Genomic DNA, 23,126 nt, shown 5'->3' with positions numbered 1-23,126 from the left:
TAGAACAGACCAATAGAATAGACCTTTAGAACAGACATATAGAACAGCTCTATAGAATAGACCTGTAGAACAGATCTATAGAATAGACCTGTAGAACAGTTCTATAGAACAGACCTTTAGAACAGACCTTTAGAACAGCTCTATAGAACAGACCTTTAGAACAGACCTATAGAACAGTTCTATAGAACAGACCTTTAGAACAGACCTTTAGAACAGCTCTATAGAACAGACCTTTAGAACAGACCTGTAGAACAGCTCTATAGAATAGACCTGTAGAACAGACCTTTAGAACAGCTCTATAGAATAGACATTTAGAACAGACCTATAGAACAGCTCTATAGAATAGACCTGTAGAACAGACCTATAGAACAGATCTATAGAATAGACCTGTAGAACAGACCTTTAGAACAGCTCTATAGAATAGACCTGTAGAACAGACCTATAGAACAGCTCTATAGAATAGACCTGTAGAACAGACCTTTAGAACAGCTCTATAGAATAGACCTATAGAACAGCTCTATAGAATAGACCAGTAGAACAGACCTTTAGAACAGACCTATAGAACAGCTCTATAGAATAGACCTGTAGAATAGACCTATAGAACAGCTCTATAGAATAGACCAGTAGAACAGACCTTTAGAATAGACCTATAGAACAGCTCTATAGAATAGACCAGTAGAACAGACCTATAGAACAGCTCTATAGAATAGACCTGTAGAACAGACCTATAGAACAGCTCTATAGAATAGACCTGAAGAACAGATCTATAGAATAGACCTGTAGAACAGATCTATAGAATAGACCTGTAGAACAGATCTATAGAATAGACCTGTAGAACAGACCTTTAGAACAGATCTATAGAACAGCTCTATAGAACAGCTCTATAGAACAGATCTATAGAACAGACCTTTAGAACAGACCTATAGAACAGCTCTATAGAATAGACCTGTAGAACAGATCTATAGAATAGACCTGTAGAACAGACCTTTAGAACAGACCAATAGAATAGACCTGTAGAACAGCTCTATAGAATAGACCTGTAGAACAGACCTATAGAACAGCTCTATAGAATAGACCTGTAGAACAGACCTATAGAACAGCTCTATAGAATAGACCTGTAGAACAGACCTTTAGAACAGACCTATAGAATAGACCTGTAGAACAGCTCTATAGAATAGACCTGTAGAACAGACCTATAGAACAGCTCTATAGAATAGACCTGTAGAACAGACCTTTAGAACAGACCTATAGAATAGACCTGTAGAACAGCTCTATAGAATAGACCTGTAGAACAGACCTATAGAACAGCTCTATAGAATAGACCTGTAGAACAGACCTTTAGAACAGACCTATAGAATAGACCTGTAGAACAGATCTATAGAATAGAACTGTAGAACAGCTCTATAGAATAGACCTGTAGAACAGACCTATAGAACAGCTCTATAGAATAGACCTTTAGAACAGCTCTATAGAATAGACCTGTAGAACAGACCTTTAGAACAGACCTATAGAACAGCTCTATAGAACAGACCTTTAGAACAGACCTATAGAACAGCTCTATCGAATCGACCTATAGAACAGACCTTTAGAACAGACCTATAGAACAGCTCTATAGAACAGCTCTATAGAATAGACCTGTAGAACAGACCTTTAGAACAGATCTATAGAATAGACCTGTAGAACAGACCTTTAGAACAGCTCTATAGAATAGACCTGTAGAACAGACCTATAGAACAGCTCTATAGAATAGACCTGTAGAACAGACCTTTAGAACAGCTCTATAGAATAGACCTATAGAACAGCTCTATAGAATAGACCTGTAGAACAGACCTTTAGAACAGATCTATAGAATAGACCTGTAGAACAGACCTTTAGAACAGCTCTATAGAATAGACCTGTAGAACAGACCTATAGAACAGCTCTATAGAATAGACCTGTAGAACAGACCTATAGAACAGCTCTATAGAATAGACCTTTAGAACAGCTCTATAGAATAGACCTGTAGAACAGACCTTTAGAACAGACCTATAGAACAGCTCTATAGAACAGACCTTTAGAACAGACCTATAGAACAGCTCTATCGAATCGACCTATAGAACAGACCTTTAGAACAGACCTATAGAACAGCTCTATAGAACAGCTCTATAGAATAGACCTGTAGAACAGACCTATAGAACAGCTCTATAGAATAGACCTGTAGAACAGACCTTTAGAACAGCTCTATAGAATAGACCTGTAGAACAGACCTATAGAACAGCTCTATAGAATAGACCTGTAGAACAGACCTTTAGAACAGCTCTATAGAATAGACCTATAGAACAGCTCTATAGAATAGACCAGTAGAACAGACCTTTAGAACAGACCTATAGAACAGCTCTATAGAATAGACCTGTAGAACAGACCTATAGAACAGCTCTATAGAATAGACCTTTAGAACAGCTCTATAGAATAGACCTGTAGAACAGACCTTTAGAACAGACCTATAGAACAGCTCTATAGAACAGACCTTTAGAACAGACCTATAGAACAGCTCTATCGAATCGACCTATAGAACAGACCTTTAGAACAGACCTATAGAACAGCTCTATAGAACAGCTCTATAGAATAGACCTGTAGAACAGACCTATAGAACAGATCTATAGAATAGACCTGTAGAACAGACCTTTAGAACAGCTCTATAGAATAGACCTGTAGAACAGACCTATAGAACAGCTCTATAGAATAGACCTGTAGAACAGACCTTTAGAACAGCTCTATAGAATAGACCTATAGAACAGCTCTATAGAATAGACCAGTAGAACAGACCTTTAGAACAGACCTATAGAACAGCTCTATAGAATAGACCTGTAGAACAGACCTATAGAACAGCTCTATAGAATAGACCTGTAGAACAGACCTTTAGAACAGACCTATAGAACAGCTCTATAGAATAGACCTGTAGAACAGACCTATAGAACAGATCTATAGAATAGACCTGTAGAACAGACCTTTAGAACAGCTCAATAGAATAGACCTGTAGAACAGATCTATAGAATAGACCTGTAGAACAGATCTATAGAATAGACCTGTAGAACAGATCTATAGAATAGACCTGTAGAACAGACCTTTAGAACAGATCTATAGAACAGCTCTATAGAACAGATCTATAGAACAGACCTTTAGAACAGACCTATAGAACAGCTCTATAGAATAGACCTGTAGAACAGATCTATAGAATAGACCTGTAGAACAGCTCTATAGAATAGACCTGTAGAACAGACCTATAGAACAGCTCTATAGAATAGACCTGTAGAACAGACCTATAGAACAGCTCTATAGAATAGACCTGTAGAACAGACCTTTAGAACAGACCTATAGAATAGACCTGTAGAACAGCTCTATAGAATAGACCTGTAGAACAGCTCTATAGAATAGACCTATAGAATAGACCTGTAGAACAGCTCTATAGAATAGACCTGTAGAACAGACCTATAGAACAGCTCTATAGAATAGACCTGTAGAACAGACCTATAGAACAGCTCTATAGAATAGACCTGTAGAACAGACCTTTAGAACAGACCTATAGAATAGACCTGTAGAACAGCTCTATAGAATAGACCTCATAGAACAGCTCTATAGAATAGACCTTAGAACAGACCTAAAAATAGAATAGACCTGTAGAACAGACCTATAGAATAGACCTGTAGAACAGCTCTATAGAATAGACCTTTAGAACAGACCTATAGAACAGCTCTATAGAATAGACCTGTAGAACAGACCTATAGAACAGCTCTATAGAATAGACCTGTAGAACAGACCTTTAGAACAGACCTGTAGAATAGACCTATAGAACAGCTCTATAGAATAGACCTGTAGAACAGACCTTTAGAACAGCTCTATAGAATAGACCTATAGAACAGCTCTATAGAATAGACCAGTAGAACAGACCTTTAGAACAGACCTATAGAACAGCTCTATAGAATAGACCTGTAGAACAGACCTATAGAACAGCTCTATAGAATAGACCTGTAGAACAGATCTATAGAATAGACCTGTAGAACAGATCTATAGAACAGACCTGTAGAACAGATCTATAGAATAGACCTGTAGAACAGACCTTTAGAACAGATCTATAGAACAGCTCTATAGAACAGCTCTATAGAACAGATCTATAGAACAGACCTTTAGAACAGACCTATAGAACAGCTCTATAGAATAGACCTGTAGAACAGATCTATAGAATAGACCTGTAGAACAGACCTTTAGAACAGACCAATAGAATAGACCTGTAGAACAGCTCTATAGAATAGACCTGTAGAACAGACCTATAGAACAGCTCTATAGAATAGACCTGTAGAACAGACCTATAGAACAGCTCTATAGAATAGACCTGTAGAACAGACCTTTAGAACAGACCTATAGAATAGACCTGTTGAACAGCTCTATAGAATAGACCTGTAGAACAGACCTATAGAACAGCTCTATAGAATAGACCTGTAGAATAGACCTATAGAACAGCTCTATAGAATAGACCTGTAGAACAGACCTTTAGAACAGACCTATAGAATAGACCTGTAGAACAGCTCTATAGAATAGACCTGTAGAACAGACCTATAGAACAGCTCTATAGAATACACCTGTAGAACAGACCTATAGAATAGACCTGTAGAACAGATCTATAGAATAGAACTGTAGAACAGACCTATAGAATAGACCTTTAGAACAGACCTATAGAATAGACCTGTAGAACAGATCTATAGAATAGAACTGTAGAACAGCTCTATAGAATAGACCTGTAGAACAGACCTATAGAACAGCTCTATAGAACAGACCTTTAGAACAGCTCTATAGAATAGACCTGTAGAACAGACCTTTAGAACAGACATATAGAACAGCTCTATAGAACAGACCTTTAGAACAGCTCTATAGAATAGACCTGTAGAACAGACCTATAGAACAGCTCTATAGAATCGACCTATAGAACAGACCTTTAGAACAGATCAATAGAATAGACCTGTAGAACAGACCTTTAGAACAGCTCTATAGAATAGACCTTTAGAACAGACCTATAGAACAGCTCTATAGAATAGACCTGTAGAACAGACCTTTAGAACAGCTCTATAGAATAGACCTGTAGAACAGACCTATAGAACAGATCTATAGAATAGACCTGTAGAACAGACCTTTAGAACAGCTCTATAGAATAGACCTGTAGAACAGACCTATAGAACAGCTCTATAGAATAGACCTGTAGAACAGACCTTTAGAACAGATCTATAGAACAGACCTATAGAACAGCTCTATAGAACAGACCTGTAGAACAGACCTTTAGAACAGACCTATAGAACAGCTCTATAGAATAGACCTGTAGAACAGACCTATAGAACAGCTCTATAGAATAGACCTGTAGAACAGACCTTTAGAACAGCTCAATAGAATAGACCTGTAGAACAGATCTATAGAATAGACCTTTAGAACAGATCTATAGAATAGACCTGTAGAACAGATCTATAGAATAGACCTGTAGAACAGACCTTTAGAACAGATCTATAGAACAGCTCTATAGAACAGCTCTATAGAACAGATCTATAGAACAGACCTTTAGAACAGACCTATAGAACAGCTCTATAGAATAGACCTGTAGAACAGAACTATAGAATAGACCTGTAGAACAGCTCTATAGAATAGACCCGTAGAACAGACCTATAGAACAGCTCTATAGAATAGACCTGTAGAACAGACCTTTAGAACAGACCTATAGAATAGACCTGTAGAACAGCTCTATAGAATAGACCTGTAGAACAGACCTATAGAACAGCTCTATAGAATAGACCTGTAGAACAGATCTATAGAATAGAACTGTAGAACAGCTCTATAGAATAGACCTGTAGAACAGACCTATAGAACAGCTCTATAGAATAGACATTTAGAACAGATCTATAGAATAGACCTTTAGAACAGACCTTTAGAACAGCTCTATAGAATAGACCTGTAGAACACACCTTTAGAACAGACCTATAGAACAGCTCTATAGAATAGACCTGTAGAACAGACCTATAGAACAGCTCTATAGAATAGACCTGTAGAACAGACCTTTAGAACAGCTCTATAGAATAGACCTGTAGAACAGACCTTTAGAACAGCTCTATAGAACAGACCTATAGAACAGCTCTATAGAATAGACCTGTAGAACAGACCTATAGAACAGATCTATAGAATAGACCTGTAGAACAGACCTTTAGAACAGCTCTATAGAATAGACCTGTAGAACAGCTCTATAGAACAGACCTTTAGAACAGCTCTATAGAATAGACCTGTAGAACAGACCTTTAGAACAGATCTATAGAACAGCTCTATAGAACAGCTCTATAGAACAGATCTATAGAACAGACCTATAGAACAGCTCTATAGAATAGACCTGTAGAACAGATCTATAGAATAGACCTGTAGAACAGCTCTATAGAATAGACCTGTAGAACAGACCTATAGAACAGCTCTATAGAATAGACCTGTAGAACAGACCTTTAGAACAGACCTATAGAATAGACCTGTAGAACAGCTCTATAGAATAGACCTGTAGAACAGACTTATAGAACAGCTCTATAGAATAGACCTGTAGAACAGACCTATAGAACAGCTCTATAGAACAGACCTATAGAACAGACCTATAGAACAGCTCTATAGAACAGCTCTATAGAATAGACCTGTAGAACAGACCTTTAGAACAGCTCTATAGAATAGACCTGTAGAACAGACCTATAGAACAGCTCTATAGAATAGACCTGTAGAACAGATCTATAGAATAGAACTGTAGAACAGCTCTATAGAATAGACCTGTAGAACAGACCTATAGAACAGCTCTATAGAATAGACATTTAGAACAGATCTATAGAATAGACCTTTAGAACAGACCTATAGAACAGCTCTATAGAATAGACCTGTAGAACAGACCTTTAGAACAGCTCTATAGAATAGACCTTTAGAACAGACCTTTAGAACAGCTCTATAGAATAGACCTGTAGAACAGACCTTTAGAACAGACCTATAGAACAGCTCTATAGAATAGACCTGTAGAACAGACCTATAGAACAGCTCTATAGAATAGACCTGTAGAACAGACCTTTAGAACAGCTCTATAGAATAGACCTGTAGAACAGACCTTTAGAACAGCTCTATAGAACAGACCTATAGAACAGCTCTATAGAATAGACCTGTAGAACAGACCTTTAGAACAGATCTATAGAATAGACCTGTAGAACAGACCTTTAGAACAGCTCTATAGAATAGACCTGTAGAACAGCTCTATAGAACAGACCTTTAGAACAGCTCTATAGAACAGACCTGTAGAACAGACCTATAGAACAGCTCTATAGAACAGCTCTATAGAACAGACCTATAGAACAGACCTATAGAACAGCTCTATAGAACAGCTCTATAGAATAGACCTGTAGAACAGACCTATAGAACAGCTCTATAGAACAGACCTATAGAACAGACCTATAGAACAGCTCTATAGAACAGCTCTATAGAATAGACCTGTAGAACAGACCTATAGAACAGCTCTATAGAATAGACCTGTAGAACAGACCTATAGAACAGCTCTATAGAACAGACCTATAGAACAGACCTATAGAACAACTCTATAGAACAGCTCTATAGAACAGACCTATAGAACAGCTCTATAGAATAGACCTGTAGAACAGACCTATAGAACAGCTCTATAGAACAGACCTATAGAACAGACCTATAGAACAGCTCTATAGAACAGCTCTATAGAATAGACCTGTAGAACAGACCTATAGAACAGCTCTATAGAACAGACCTATAGAACAGACCTATAGAACAGCTCTATAGAACAGCTCTATAGAACAGACCTGTAGAACAGCTCTATAGAATAGACCTGTAGAACAGCCCTATAGAACAGCTCTATAGAACAGACCTGTAGAACAGACCTATAGAACAGCTCTATAGAACAGATCTATAGAACAGCTCTATAGAATAGACCTATAGAACAGCTCTATAGAATAGACCTGTAGAACAGACCTATAGAACAGCTCTATAGAACAGACCTATAGAACAGACCTATAGAACAGCTCTATAGAACAGCTCTATAGAACAGACCTATAGAACAGCTCTATAGAACAGACCTGTAGAACAGACCTATAGAATAGACCTGTAGAACAGACCTATAGAACAGCTCTATAGAACAGCTCTATAGAACAGACCTATAGAACAGCTCTATAGAACAGACCTGTAGAACAGACCTATAGAATAGACCTGTAGAACAGCTCTATAGAATAGACCAATAGAACAGCTCTATAGAACAGCTCTATAGAATAGACCTATAGAACAGCTCTATAGAATAGACCTGTAGAACAGGTGTAACAGAGTAGAGCAGTGACCAGGCTACCTCCTCCATCCAAACACTGCTTTCCTCTTCTCAGCTCTACCTCTCACAAAATGACCCTCGGAAAAGGGTACCTTTCGGACAGACAAGCTAGAAACGCACACAAGCATGCGCACACACACACACACACACAAGTACGTACACACAGCGAGTGGAACTGACCCTCAGATGCGCCCTCTCACAGCTCATAGGTTGGCCTGGAATCTGAAAGAAAAGAAAGAAACAACTTTCAGGGAGCGATCTCGGATTGGAACATCCATTTTCTGATTTTTTCTTACATTATTAATATATATAGCCATTGATTGTTGCAGAATATAATTTATAAATGACTATTGAGCACAGTTCAACTGTCTTACCCAATCACAACCAAAAATATGAATCCATCCAAAATAAACCAAAATGAATTCACACCCAGACCCCCAGATCATTTGACACATTTCCCTACGGATCACAGACCATATAGAACAGATTATATTGTTATTTAATAAAAACTACAGCCCAGAGATACTGAGGAGCACAGTGCTGATCTCAACTACATTACTGTAATGTAAAGGAGGATTCTCAACCACATTACTGTAATGTAAAGGAGGATTCTCAACCACATTACTGTAATGTAAAGGAACATTCTCAACTACATTACTGTAATGTAAAGGAACATTCTCAACCACATTACTGTAATGTAAAGGAGGATTCTCAACCACATTACTGTAATGTAAAGGAGGATTCTCAACCACATTACTGTAATGTAAAGGAGGATTCTCAACCACATTACTGTAATGTAAAGGAGGATTCTCAACCACATTACTGTAATGTAAAGGAGGATTCTCAACCACATTACTGTAACGTAAAGGAGGATTCTCAACCACATTACTGTAATGTAAAGGAGGATTCTCAACCACATTACTGTAATGTAAAGGAACATTCTCAACTACATTACTGTAATGTAAAGGAACATTCTCAACCACATTACTGTAATGTAAAGGAGGATTCTCAACCACATTACTGTAATGTAAAGGAGGATTCTCAACCACATTACTGTAATGTAAAGGAGGATTCTCAACCACATTACTGTAATGTAAAGGAGGATTCTCAACCACATTACTGTAATGTAAAGGAGGATTCTCAACCACATTACTGTAATGTAAAGGAGGATTCTCAACCACATTACTGTAATGTAAAGGAGGATTCTCAACCACATTACTGTAATGTAAAGGAGCATCATGAGAGCATTAGTAAAACCATTAGTAATTACAGTATGTTACAGTTTTGATTAGAGACACACAGTTAAGACAAGAAGGATGCAGTGAGATGCTTGAAAACACCTATCCCAAAACATAACCAGCTTACACACACACACACACACACACACACACACACACACACACACACACACACACACAGGATGTGTTGATATCCTCTCAGTAATATGTGGAGGTGGTTGTATGTTACAGTTTGAAGCGTTAATCTCAATACTCACAATACTCTCTCCACAGTTTAATGTCACTCAAAGACAGATCCTCCCTGCCATCGGGCTCACGACACTCATAACACTCTCTGCTTCCCAAATAGAACCATATTCCCTATATAGTGGCTTCTGACCACGGCCCATAAGCCTCTGGTAAAGAGTAGCACACTATATAGGGAAAACAGGGTGCCGTATGGGACACGGACTCAGAACACTTAAAGACTTGGCTTTGTTGTTCTTCCTCCTCTCTTCTGTTCTCAGACGGACTACTTCTCTGCCCATTAGTGAGGGTGTGTCTTCTCTGCCCATTAGTGAGGGTGTGTCTTCTCTGCCCATTAGTGAGGGTGTGTCTTCTCTGCCCATTAGTGAGGGTGTGTGTCTTCTCTGTCCGTTAGTGAGGGTGTGTCTTCTCTGTCCATTAGTGAGGGTGTGTCTTCTCTGTCCATTAGTGAGGGTGTGTCTTCTCTGCCCATTAGTGAGGGTGTGTCTTCTCTGCCCATTAGTGAGGGTGTGTGTCTTCTCTGCCCATTAGTGAGGGTGTGTCTTCTCTGCCCATTAGTGAGGGTGTGTGTCTTCTCTGCCCATTAGTGAGGGTGTGTGTCTTCTCTGCCCATTAGTGAGGGTGTGTGTCTTCTCTGCCCATTAGTGAGGGTGTGTCTTCTCTGCCCATTAGTGAGGGTGTGTGTCTTCTCTGTCCATTAGTGAGGGTGTGTGTCTTCTCTGTCCATTAGTGAGGGTGTGTCTTCTCTGTCCATTAGTGAGGGTGTGTGTCTTCTCTGTCCATTAGTGAGGGTGTGTGTCTTCTCTGCCCATCTTAGTGAGGGTGTGTGTCTTTTCTGCCCATTTTAGTGAGGGTGTGTGTCTTCTCTGCCCATCTTAGTGAGGGTGTGTGTCTTCTCTGCCCATTAGTGAGGATGTGTGTCTTCTCTGCCTATTTTAGTGAGGGTGTGTGTCTTCTCTGTGTATTAGTGAGGGTGTGTCTTCTCTGCCCATTTTAGTGAGAGTGTGTGTCTTCTCTGCCCATTTTAGTGAGGGTGTGTGTCTTCTCTGCCCATTTTAGTGAGGGTGTGTGTCTTCTCTGTCCGTTAGTGAGGGTGTGTGTCTTCTCTGTCCATTAGTGAGGGTGTGTGTCTTCTCTGTCCATTAGTGAGGGTGTGTGTCTTCTCTGCCCATTTTAGTGAGGGTGTGTATCTTCTCTGCCCATCTTAGTGAGGGTGTGTATCTTCTCTGCCCATCTTAGTGAGGGTGTGTGTCTTCTCTGCCCATCTTAGTGAGGGTGTGTGTCTTCTCTGCCCATTTTAGTGAGGGTGTGTGTCTTCTCTGCCCATTTTAGTGAGGGTGTGTGTCTTCTCTGCCCATTTTAGTGAGGGTGTGTGTCTTCTCTGTCCGTTAGTGAGGGTGTGTGTCTTCTCTGTCTGTTAGTGAGGGTGTGTGTCTTCTCTGTCCGTTAGTGAGGGTGTGTGTCTTCTCTGTCCGTTAGTGAGGGTGTGTGTCTTCTCTGTCCGTTAGTGAGGGTGTGTGTCTTCTCTGTCCGTTAGTGAGGGTGTGTGTCTTCTCTGTCCGTTAGTGAGGGTGTGTGTCTTCTCTGTCCGTTAGTGAGGGTGTGTGTCTTCTCTGTCCGTTAGTGAGGGTGTGTGTCTTCTCAGACTGTTAGAGTTGTAGTGCCGTGTGTGCAGTGGAATTTGATTTCCATCTCTGAGGCCGAGGACTCCTCGCCTCGTAAAAACCACTACAGAGTGCTGAGGCGATTATGAACCGAGTGATAAAATAACAAGAGGAAGAGATGAAGAGATGAGAGAGGAGGGGGAAAGGAAGTTGGATTGATATGATGTTGAGTGATAAGGGGGAGAAAGAGAACAAGAGGAAGAGATGAAGAGATGAGAGAGGAGGGGATAAAGGAAGTTGGATTGATATGATGTTGAGTGATAAGGGGGAGAAAGAGAACAAGAGGAAGAGATGAAGAGATGAGAGAGGAGGGGATAAAGGAAGTTGGATTGATATGATGTTGATGCTTTTCACCACCGAGCTCCTGGAGGAGAATATCTTTAGCATCACATTAACCATAAGCAATTTCTCTAACACTTAACCTGACACACACGCACAAACACAGATTGATCGTTGCTATACACAGGCAAAACATTTTAAAAAGTACATTTCCAAAAGCATTATTTAAAGAAACAAACTTCCCTCCAATAACTCCAGATGAGGAAGAAACAAACTTCCCTCCAATAACTACACAACAAACAGCCATGCTATAACTACACAACAAACAGCCATTTTATAACTACACAACACACAGCCATGTAATAACTACACAACAAACATCCATATTATAACTACACAACACACAGCCATGTTATAACTACACAACAAACATCCATATTATAACTACACAACAAACAGCCATGTTATAACTACACAACAAACATCCATATTATAACTACACAACAAACAGCCATGTTATAACTACACAACAAACAGCCATGCTATAACTACACAACAAACAGCCATGCTATAACTACACAACACACAGCCATGTTATAACTACACAACACACAGCCATGTTATAACTACACAACAAACATCCATATTATAACTACACAACAAACAGCCATGTTATAACTACACAACATTTTTTACATTTATTTTTTATTTTTTACATTTTAGTCATTTAGCAGACGCTCTTATCCAGAGCGACTTACAAATTGGTGCATTCACCTATAATATCCAGTGGAACAACCACTTTACAATAGTGCATCTAAATCTTTTAAGGGGGGGGTTAGAAGGATTACTTTATCCTATCCCAGGTATTCCTTGAAGAGCTGGGGTTTCAGGTGTCTCCGGAAGGTGGTGATTGACTCCGCTGTCCTGGCGTCGTGAGGGAGCTTGTTCCACCATTGGGGTGCCAGAGCAGCGAACAGTTTTGACTGGGCTGAGCGGGAACTGTGCTTCCTCAGAGGTAGGGAGGCGAGCAGGCCAGAGGTGGATGAACGGAGTGCCCTTGTTTGGGTGTAGGGCCTGATCAGAGCCTGAAGGTACGGAGGTGCCGTTCCCCTCACAGCTCCGTAGGCAAGCACCATGGTCTTGTAGCGGATGCGAGCTTCGACTGGAAGCCAGTGGAGAGGCGGAGGAGCGGGGTGACGTGAGAGAACTTGGGAAGGTTGAACACCAGACGGGCTGCGGCGTTCTGGATGAGTTGTAGGGGTTTAATGGCACAGGCAGGGAGCCCAGCCAACAGCGAGTTGCAGTAATCCAGACGGGAGATGACAAGTGCCTGGATTAGGACCTGCGCCGCTTCCTGTGTGAGGCAGGGTCGTACTCTGCGAATGTTGTAGAGCATGAACCTACAGGATCGGGTCACCGCCTTGATGTTGGTGGAGAACGACAGGGTGTTGTCCAGGGTCACGCCAAGGCTCTTAGCACTCTGGGAGGAGGACACAAGGGAGTTGTCAACCGTGATGGCGAGATCATGGAACGGATCAACAAACAGCCATGCTATAACTACACAACAAACAGCCATGTTATAACTACACAACACACAGCCATGTTATAACTACACAACAAACAGCCATGTCATAACTACACAACACACAGCCATGTTATAACTACACAACAAACAGCCATGTTATAACTACACAACAAACAGCCATGCTATAACTACACAACAAACAGCCATGTTATAACTACACAACAAACAGACATGTTATAACTACACAACAAACAGCCATGTTATAACTACACAACAAACAGCCATGTCATAACTACCCAACAAACAGCCATGTTATAACTACACAACAAACAGCCATGTTATAACTACACAACAAACAGCCATGTTATAACTACACAACAAACAGCCATATTATAAATACACAACACACAGCCATGTTATAACTACACAACAAACATCCATATTATAACTACACAACAAACAGCCATGTTATAACTACACAACAAACATCCATATTATAACTACACAACAAACAGCCATGTTATAACTACACAACAAACAGCCATGCTATAACTACACAACACACAGCCATGTTATAACTACACAACACACAGCCATGTTATAACTACACAACAAACATCCATATTATAACTACACAACAAACAGCCATGTTATAACTACACAACAAACAGCCATGCTATAACTACACAACAAACAGCCATGTCATAACTACACAACACACAGCCATGTTATAACTACACAACAAACAGCCATGTTATAACTACACAACAAACAGCCATGTTATAACCACACAACAAACAGCCATGTTATAACTACACAACAAACAGCCATGTTATAACTACACAACAAACAGCCATGTTATAACTACACAACAAACAGCCATGTTATAACTACACAACACACAGCCATGTTATAACTACACAACAAACAGCCATGTTATAACTACACAACACACAGCCATGTTATAACTACACAACAAACAGCCATGTTATAACTACACAACACACAGCCATGTCATAACTACACAACAAACAGCCATGTCATAACTACACAACACACAGCCATGGCATAACTACACAACAAACAGCCATGTCATAACTACACAACACACAGCCATGTTATAACTACAAAACAAACAGCCATGTCATAACTACCCAACAAACAGCCATGTTATAACTACACAACAAACAGCCATGTTATAACTACACAACACACAGCCATGTCATAACTACACAACAAACAGCCATGTCATAACTACACAACACACAGCCATGTTATAACTACACAACACACAGCCATGTCATAACTACACAACACACAGCCATGTTATAACTACACAACACACAGCCATGTTATAACTACACAACACACAGCCATGGCATAACTACACAACAAACAGCCATGTTATAACTACACAACACACAGCCATGTCATAACTACACAACACACAGCCAACTGTCATCCATAAGTCTATCACTCATGTGTGGAGAGAAAACATCATTTAATAATCACTTTACTCTTGAAGTGTTATCACACTTGGGAATAGGTGTGGTGGAAAGAGTGTGTCTGTGTGTCCATTGTAAAGCTCTTCTGTTGTGTATTGTGGAAGCCACTGTTTGTTGCTCTTGAGTGATAGAACGTCCAGACACAGCAGAAACAGGCTCTATAAATGCATCCACTTACATAATGACACTAATTGGCGCCCTATTTCCTATATAGTGCACTTCTTTTGACCACGACCCATAGGGTTCTGATCATAGAAATGCACTATATAGGGAACAAGTTGACATTTAGGACAACTATGTAGTGTCCCAGCCCAACATGACATTCTATATGGGTTAGCCCACTAGACCCAACTCATTTGATCACATGTAGGTCACATACCTGACGTAGATAGGTGTTCTATTAACACTCCTGACATAGATAGGTGTTCTATTAATGTTGTGGCTTGGGGGAGTATTTGCACGGCCGGATAAAAAACGTACCCGATTTAATCTGGTTACTACTCCTGCCCAGAAACTAGAATATGCATATAATTAGTAGATTTGGATAGAAAACACTCTAAAGTTTCTAAAACTGTTTGAATGTTGTCTGTGAGTATAACAGAACTCATATGGCAGATTCCATACAGGAAGTGCCCTGTCTGACAATTTGTTGTCCTTCTGTTGCATCTCTATCGAAAATACAGCATCTGTGCTGTAACATGACACTTTCTAAGGCTCCCATTGGCTCCCTAAAGCCGCCAGAAAGTGGAATGGGGTGTCTGCTGTCTCTGGGCGAAGAACAGCAGGAGAATTTATGAGTGGTCAGCCTGGGGACAGTGACACTGGAGATGCGCGTTCATGAGAATTCTAAACATTTTTCTTTCAGCCTTTGAATGAATACAATATTGCCCGGTTGGAATATTATCGCTATTTTGCGAGAAAAATAGCATAAAAATTGATTTTAAACAGCGTTTGACATGCTTCTAAGTACGGTAATGGAATATTTTGAATTTTTTTGTCACGAAATGCGCTCGCGTGTCACCCTTCGGATAGTGACCTGAACGCACGAACAAAACTGAGCTATTTGAATATAACTATGGATTATTTGGAACCAAAACAGCATTTGTTGTTGAAGTAGAAGACCTGGGAGTGCATTCTGACGGAGAACAGCAAAGGTAATCCAATTTTTCAAATAGTAATTCTGAGTTTAGGTTGTCCCAAAGTTGGTGGGTGTCAAAATAGCTAGCCGTGATGGCCGGGCTATGTACTCAGTATTTTGCAAAATGTGCTTTCGCCGAAAAGCTATTTTAAAATCTGACACCGCGATTGCATAAAGGAGTTCTGTGTCTATAATTCCTAAAATAATTGTTATGTATTTTGTGAACGTTTATCATGAGTAATTTAGTAAATTCACCGGAAGTTTGCGGTGGGTATGCTAGTTCTGAACATCACATGCTAATGTAAAAAGCTGGTTTTTGATATAAATATGAACTTGATTGAACAAAACATGCATGTATTGTATAACATAATGTCCTAGGAGTGTCATCTGATGAAGGTCATCAAAGGTTAGTGCTGCATTTAGCTGTGGTTTTGGTTTTTGTGACATATATGCTTGCTTTGAAAATGGTTGTGTGATTATTTTTGGCAGGGTACTCTCCTGACATAATCTAATGTTTTGCTTTCGCTGTAAATCATTTTTGAAATCGGACAATGTGGTTAGATTAACGAGAGTCTTGTCTTTAAAATGGTGTAAAATAGTAATATGTTTGAGAAATTGAAGTTATAGCATTTTTGACGTATTTGTATTTCGCGCCACGCGATTCCACTGGCTGTTGAATAGGGTGGCACGCAAGCGTCCCACTGGCCCAGGGAAGTTAACACTCCTGACGTAGATAGGTGTTCTATTAACACTCCTGACATAGACAGGTGTTACATTAACACTCCTGACATAGACAGGTGTTACATTAACACTCCTGACATAGACAGGTGTTATATTAACAATCCTGACATAGACAGGTGTTCTATTAACACTCCTGACAGACAGGTGTTCTATTAACACTCCTGACATAGACAGGTGTTACATTAACACTCCTGACATAGACAGGTGTTACATTAACACTCCTGACATAGACAGGTGTTACATTAACACTCCTGACATAGATAGGTGCTATATTAACACTCCTGACATAGATAGGTGTTGTATTAACACTCCTGACATAGACAGGTGTTACATTAACACTCCTGACATAGACAGGTGTTACATTAACACTCCTGACATAGACAGGTGTTACATTAACACTCCTGACATAGACAGGTGTTACATTAACACTCCTGACATAGACAGGTGTTATATTAACAATCCTGACATAGACAGGTGTTCTATTAACACTCCTGACAGACAGGTGTTCTATTAACACTCCTGACATAGACAGGTGTTCTATTAACACTCCTGACATAGACAGGTGTTCTATTATCACTCCTGACGTAGATAGGTGCTATATTAACACTCCTGCATGCTTTATTATACAGGCCAGTTGATGCTACATTTAGTATATCACATGGAACACACATAGGGAACACTCACAGCATCATTCTCTACTACAATGCTTCAAGATTCGACACACCACGAGGATCATAGAAACAACTAGCTGAAACAGTTCATTTATGAAACCCATCGAGGTGAGGAAAGAGATGGGAAAGAGAGAAAAGATGGGAAAAAGGGGGAAAGGGGGAGGGCAGAGATGGTGGGGGAGAGAAAGAGCTGACCAAGCAGGAATTCCCTTAGCCTCCAGCAATGTGGTTAGATATGCACCTTCATTACAGAGAGAGAACGAGAGAGACAGAGGAGGATGGATAGAGAGAAAAGAGAGAGGGATATACTGTAGAGAAATTAATGAAGAGGGGGAGAGAGAGAGAGGAGGGGGGAGAGAAAGAGCATGGGAGGGGGGAGAAAGAGAGGGAGAGCGAGAGCGAGAATATAGAGGGTAGCCTGTTAAATCTTCCATTCAACATTAGATTACCTCAGCAGATTTGGAGCAAAGATTTTATAGAGCTACTGCAACACAGTCTACAACACACACACACCACACACGAAGACACAGATAAGGTTACCGCTCTTATACACTGAATTGAAAAGAAAAACAATAACTTGGTGGCATTTTCACAACTTCACCCTAAATGCCACACCACCGCTATTCCATTAACTACAGCATCAATCCATTAACTACAGCGTAAATCCATTAACTACAGCGTAAATCCATTAACTACAGCATAAATCCATTAACTACAGCATAAATCCATTAACTACAGCATAAATCCATTAACTACAGCATAAATATATGAACTACAGTGTAAATCCATTAACTACAACATAAATCTACTAACTACAGCATAAACCCATTAACTACAACATAAATCCATTAACTACAGCGTAAACCCATTAACTACAGCATAAATCCATTAACTACAGCATAAATCCATTATCTACAGCATAAATCCATTAACTACAGCATAGACCCATTAACTACAGCATAAATATATGAACTACAGCATAAACCCATTAACTACAGCATAAATATATGAACTACAGCGTAAATCCATTAACTACAGCGTAAATCCATTAACTACAGCATAAACCCATTAACTACAGCATAAATCCATTAACTACAGCATAAATCCATTAACTACAGCATAAATCCATTAACTACAACGTAAATCCATTAACTACAGCGTAAACCCATTAACTACAGCATAAATCCATTATCTACAGCATAAATCCATTAACTACAGCATAAACCCATTAACTACAGCATAAATATATGAACTACAGCGTAAATCCATTAACTACATAGAACACCTAATATGAAAGAACAACGGAGATGGTAAATAAACACCTCAGAGAGAGAGAGACTACAGCTATGAAAGAACAACAGAGATGGTAAATAAACACCTACAGAGAGAGAGAGACTACGGCTATGAAAGAACAACTGAGATGGTAAATAAACACCTACGGAGAGAGAGAGACTACAGCTATGAAAGAACAACAGAGATGGTAAATAAACACCTACAGAGAGAGAGAGACTACAGCTATGAAAGAACAACAGAGATGGTAAATAAACACCTAAAGAGAGAGAGAGACTACAGCTATGAAAGAACAACAGAGATGGTAAATAAACACCTAAGGAGAGAGAGAGACTACGGCTATGAAAGAACAACAGAGATGGTAAATAAACACCTACAGAGAGAGAGAGACTACAGCTATGAAAGAACAACAGAGATGGTAAATAAACACCTACAGAGAGAGAGAGACTACAGCTATGAAAGAACAACAGAGATGGTAAATAAACACCTACAGAGAGAGAGAGACTACAGCTATGAAAGAACAACTGAGATGGTAAATAAACACCTACAGAGAGAGAGAGACTACAGCTATGAAAGAACAACAGAGATGGTAAATAAACACCTACAGAGAGAGAGAGACTACAGCTATGAAAGAACAACAGAGATGGTAAATAAACACCTAAAGAGAGAGAGAGACTACAGCTATGAAAGAACAACAGAGATGGTAAATAAACACCTACAGAGAGAGAGAGACTACAGCTATGAAAGAACAACAGAGATGGTAAATAAACACCTACAGAGATGGGATCAATAGAGTTAAGAGGTACAGTTGAAATGCTAGCATACAGCTGTGATATTTAGAACACCTGGTGGTAGTGAACAGGCCCTGATAATAGCATCTTCCTCTCTTTTTCCTCTCTCCTCCTCCCTTCCTTCCTCTTCCCTTCTTTCCTGTTCCGATCCTCCCTCCTCCCTTCCTATCTCCTCTCTCTTCCCTTCATCCCTCTCTCCTCCTTCCCTCCCTATCCCCTCTCCTCCTTCCCTCACTATCCCCTCTCCTCCTTCCCTCACTATCCCCTCTCTCCTCCTTCCCTCCGTATCCCCTCTCCTCCCTCCCCCTCCCTCCCACCCCACCAGAAGAGAAGGGAAAAGAGAGTATGCGTTATAGTGACAGGCTGAGCAGAGAAATACCAATAGAGAATACGTCAGCCTGCCAATGATTGGATTAACCCTCTGTGATGTCATTACAGCTGAACATTCACTCCAATCACTGATTTCATTTTTCAATGTATTTCACCACTAATGCAAGAGGTCTGACTGGACAACCTTCTGATGAGAATGGTATACAGTCAATATATCCCACCCCCGCCATAAGTGTGTGTGTGTTTGTGTTTGTGTTTGTGTGTGTGTGTGTGTGTGTGTGTACTTTATAGCAGGGAGGGCAGAATAAATCAACTACTGTATATTTCTCCCTGCCTCTCCATTAGTACAGGGACGTACCAATCTGCAGTAGCAGTAGAGAGAGAGAGAGAAGAGAGAAAGAGAAAAAGAGAGCGAGATGGAGAAGAGAGAGAGACAGATCACCTATATAGACATTCAGAACACCTATATAGACATTCAGAACACCTATATAGACATTCAGATCACCTATATAGACATTCAGAACACCTATATAGACATTCAGATCACCTATATAGACATCAGATCACCTTAACTAAACAGCTGTCATAACAGATTTAATAGAGTGCTGTGCTGGAACAAACACCGGCGTACAAACACTCCAGCACCAGATGTTGAAGTGACAATATGACACTGATACAGTAGACCTAGTTGTTATTGTTCCACCCTACAGACACTGATACAGTAGACCTAGTTGTTATTGTTCCACCCTACAGACACTGATACAGTAGACCTAGTTGTTATTGTTCCACCCTACAGACACTGATACAGTAGACCTAGTTGTTATTGTTCCACCCTACAGTACAGACACTGATACAGTAGACCTAGTTGTTATTGTTCCACCCTACAGACACTGATACAGTAGACCTAGTTGTTATTGTTCCACCCTACAGACACTGATACAGTAGACCTAGTTGTTATTGTTCCACCCTACAGTACAGACACTGATACAGTAGACCTAGTTGTTATTGTTCCACCCTACAGTACAGACACTGATACAGTAGACCTAGTTGTTATTGTTCCACCCTACAGACACTGATACAGTAGACCTAGTTGTTATTGTTCCACCCTACAGACACTGATACAGTAGACCTAGTTGTTATTGTTCCACCCTACAGACACTGATACAGTAGACCTAGTTGTTATTGTTCCACCCTACAGACACTGATACAGTAGACCTAGTTGTTATTGTTCCACCCTACAGTACAGACACTGATACAGTAGACCTAGTTGTTATTGTTCCACCCTACAGACACTGATACAGTAGACCTAGTTGTTATTGTTCCACCCTACAGTACAGACACTGATACAGTAGACCTAGTTGTTATTGTTCCACCCTACAGACACTGATACAGTAGACCTAGTTGTTATTGTTCCACCCTACAGACACTGATACAGTAGACCTAGTTGTTATTGTTCCACCCTACAGACACTGATACAGTAGACCTAGTTGTTATTGTTCCACCCTACAGTACAGACACTGATACAGTAGACCTAGTTGTTATTGTTCCACCCTACAGACACTGATACAGTAGACCTAGTTGTTATTGTTCCACCCTACAGTCGACACTGATACAGTAGACCTAGTTGTTATTGTTCCACCCTACAGACACTGATACAGTAGACCTAGTTGTTATTGTTCCACCCTACAGTAAACACTGATACAGTAGACCTAGTTGTTATTGTTCCACCCTACAGACACTGATACAGTAGACCTAGTTGTTATTGTTCCACCCTACAGACACTGATACAGTAGACCTAGTTGTTATTGTTCCACCCTACAGACACTGATACAGTAGACCTAGTTGTTATTGTTCCACCCTACAGACACTGATACAGTAGACCTAGTTGTTATTGTTCCACCCTACAGACACTGATACAGTAGACCTAGTTGTTATTGTTCCACCCTACAGACACTGATACAGTAGACCTAGTTGTTATTGTTCCACCCTACAGTACAGACACTGATACAGTAGACCTAGTTGTTATTGTTCCACCCTACAGACACTGATACAGTAGACCTAGTTGTTATTGTTCCACCCTACAGACACTGATACAGTAGACCTAGTTGTTATTGTTCCACCCTACAGACACTGATACAGTAGACCTAGTTGTTATTGTTCCACCCTACAGACACTGATACAGTAGACCTAGTTGTTATTGTTCCACCCTACAGACACTGATACAGTAGACCTAGTTGTTATTGTTCCACCCTACAGACACTGATACAGTAGACCTAGTTGTTATTGTTCCACCCTACAGACACTGATACAGTAGACCTAGTTGTTATTGTTCCACCCTACAGACACTGATACAGTAGACCTAGTTGTTATTGTTCCACCCTACAGACACTGATACAGTAGACCTAGTTGTTATTGTTCCACCCTACAGTACAGACACTGATACAGTAGACCTAGTTGTTATTGTTCCACCCTACAGACACTGATACAGTAGACCTAGTTGTTATTGTTCCACCCTACAGACACTGATACAGTAGACCTAGTTGTTATTGTTCCACCCTACAGACACTGATACAGTAGACCTAGTTGTTATTGTTCCACCCTACAGACACTGATACAGTAGACCTAGTTGTTATTGTTCCACCCTACAGACACTGATACAGTAGACCTAGTTGTTATTGTTCCACCCTACAGACACTGATACAGTAGACCTAGTTGTTATTGTTCCACCCTACAGTACAGACACTGATACAGTAGACCTAGTTGTTATTGTTCCACCCTACAGACACTGATACAGTAGACCTAGTTGTTATTGTTCCACCCTACAGACACTGATACAGTAGACCTAGTTGTTATTGTTCCACCCTACAGTACGACACTGATACAGTAGACCTAGTTGTTATTGTTCCACCCTACAGACACTGATACAGTAGACCTAGTTGTTATTGTTCCACCCTACAGACACTGATACAGTAGACCTAGTTGTTATTGTTCCACCCTACAGACACTGATACAGTAGACCTAGTTGTTATTGTTCCACCCTACAGTACAGACACTGATACAGTAGACCTAGTTGTTATTGTTCCACCCTACAGCACACTGATACAGTAGACCTAGTTGTTATTGTTCCACCCTACAGACACTGATACAGTAGACCTAGTTGTTATTGTTCCACCCTACAGACACTGATACAGTAGACCTAGTTGTTATTGTTCCACCCTACAGACACTGATACAGTAGACCTAGTTGTTATTGTTCCACCCTACAGACACTGATACAGTAGACCTAGTTGTTATTGTTCCACCCTACAGACACTGATACAGTAGACCTAGTTGTTATTGTT

At 40.1% G+C, this 23,126-nt stretch overlaps 1 protein-coding gene across 1 annotated transcript in view; it reads right to left on the bottom strand.

Moving 5' to 3' along the window:
- Positions 1–23,126, bottom strand: part of rbfox1 (RNA binding fox-1 homolog 1) — a 396,445-nt gene that overhangs the window by 295,787 nt on the left and 77,532 nt on the right. Inside the window, exon 2 of the mRNA XM_045715920.1 lies at positions 8,549–8,590. Within this exon, the coding sequence (XP_045571876.1) occupies positions 8,549–8,575 (27 nt within the window). The 5' untranslated portion in view covers positions 8,576–8,590. The remainder of the gene's footprint in view (positions 1–8,548; positions 8,591–23,126) is intronic.

The sequence above is a fragment of the Salmo salar genome, chromosome ssa03, assembly GCF_905237065.1.
Source record: "Salmo salar chromosome ssa03, Ssal_v3.1, whole genome shotgun sequence".
In the NCBI taxonomy this organism is placed as follows: Eukaryota; Metazoa; Chordata; class Actinopteri; order Salmoniformes; family Salmonidae; genus Salmo; species Salmo salar.
The sequence above is the reverse complement of the archived record's forward strand: the minus strand, read 5'-3'. Positions and strand labels throughout refer to the sequence as shown.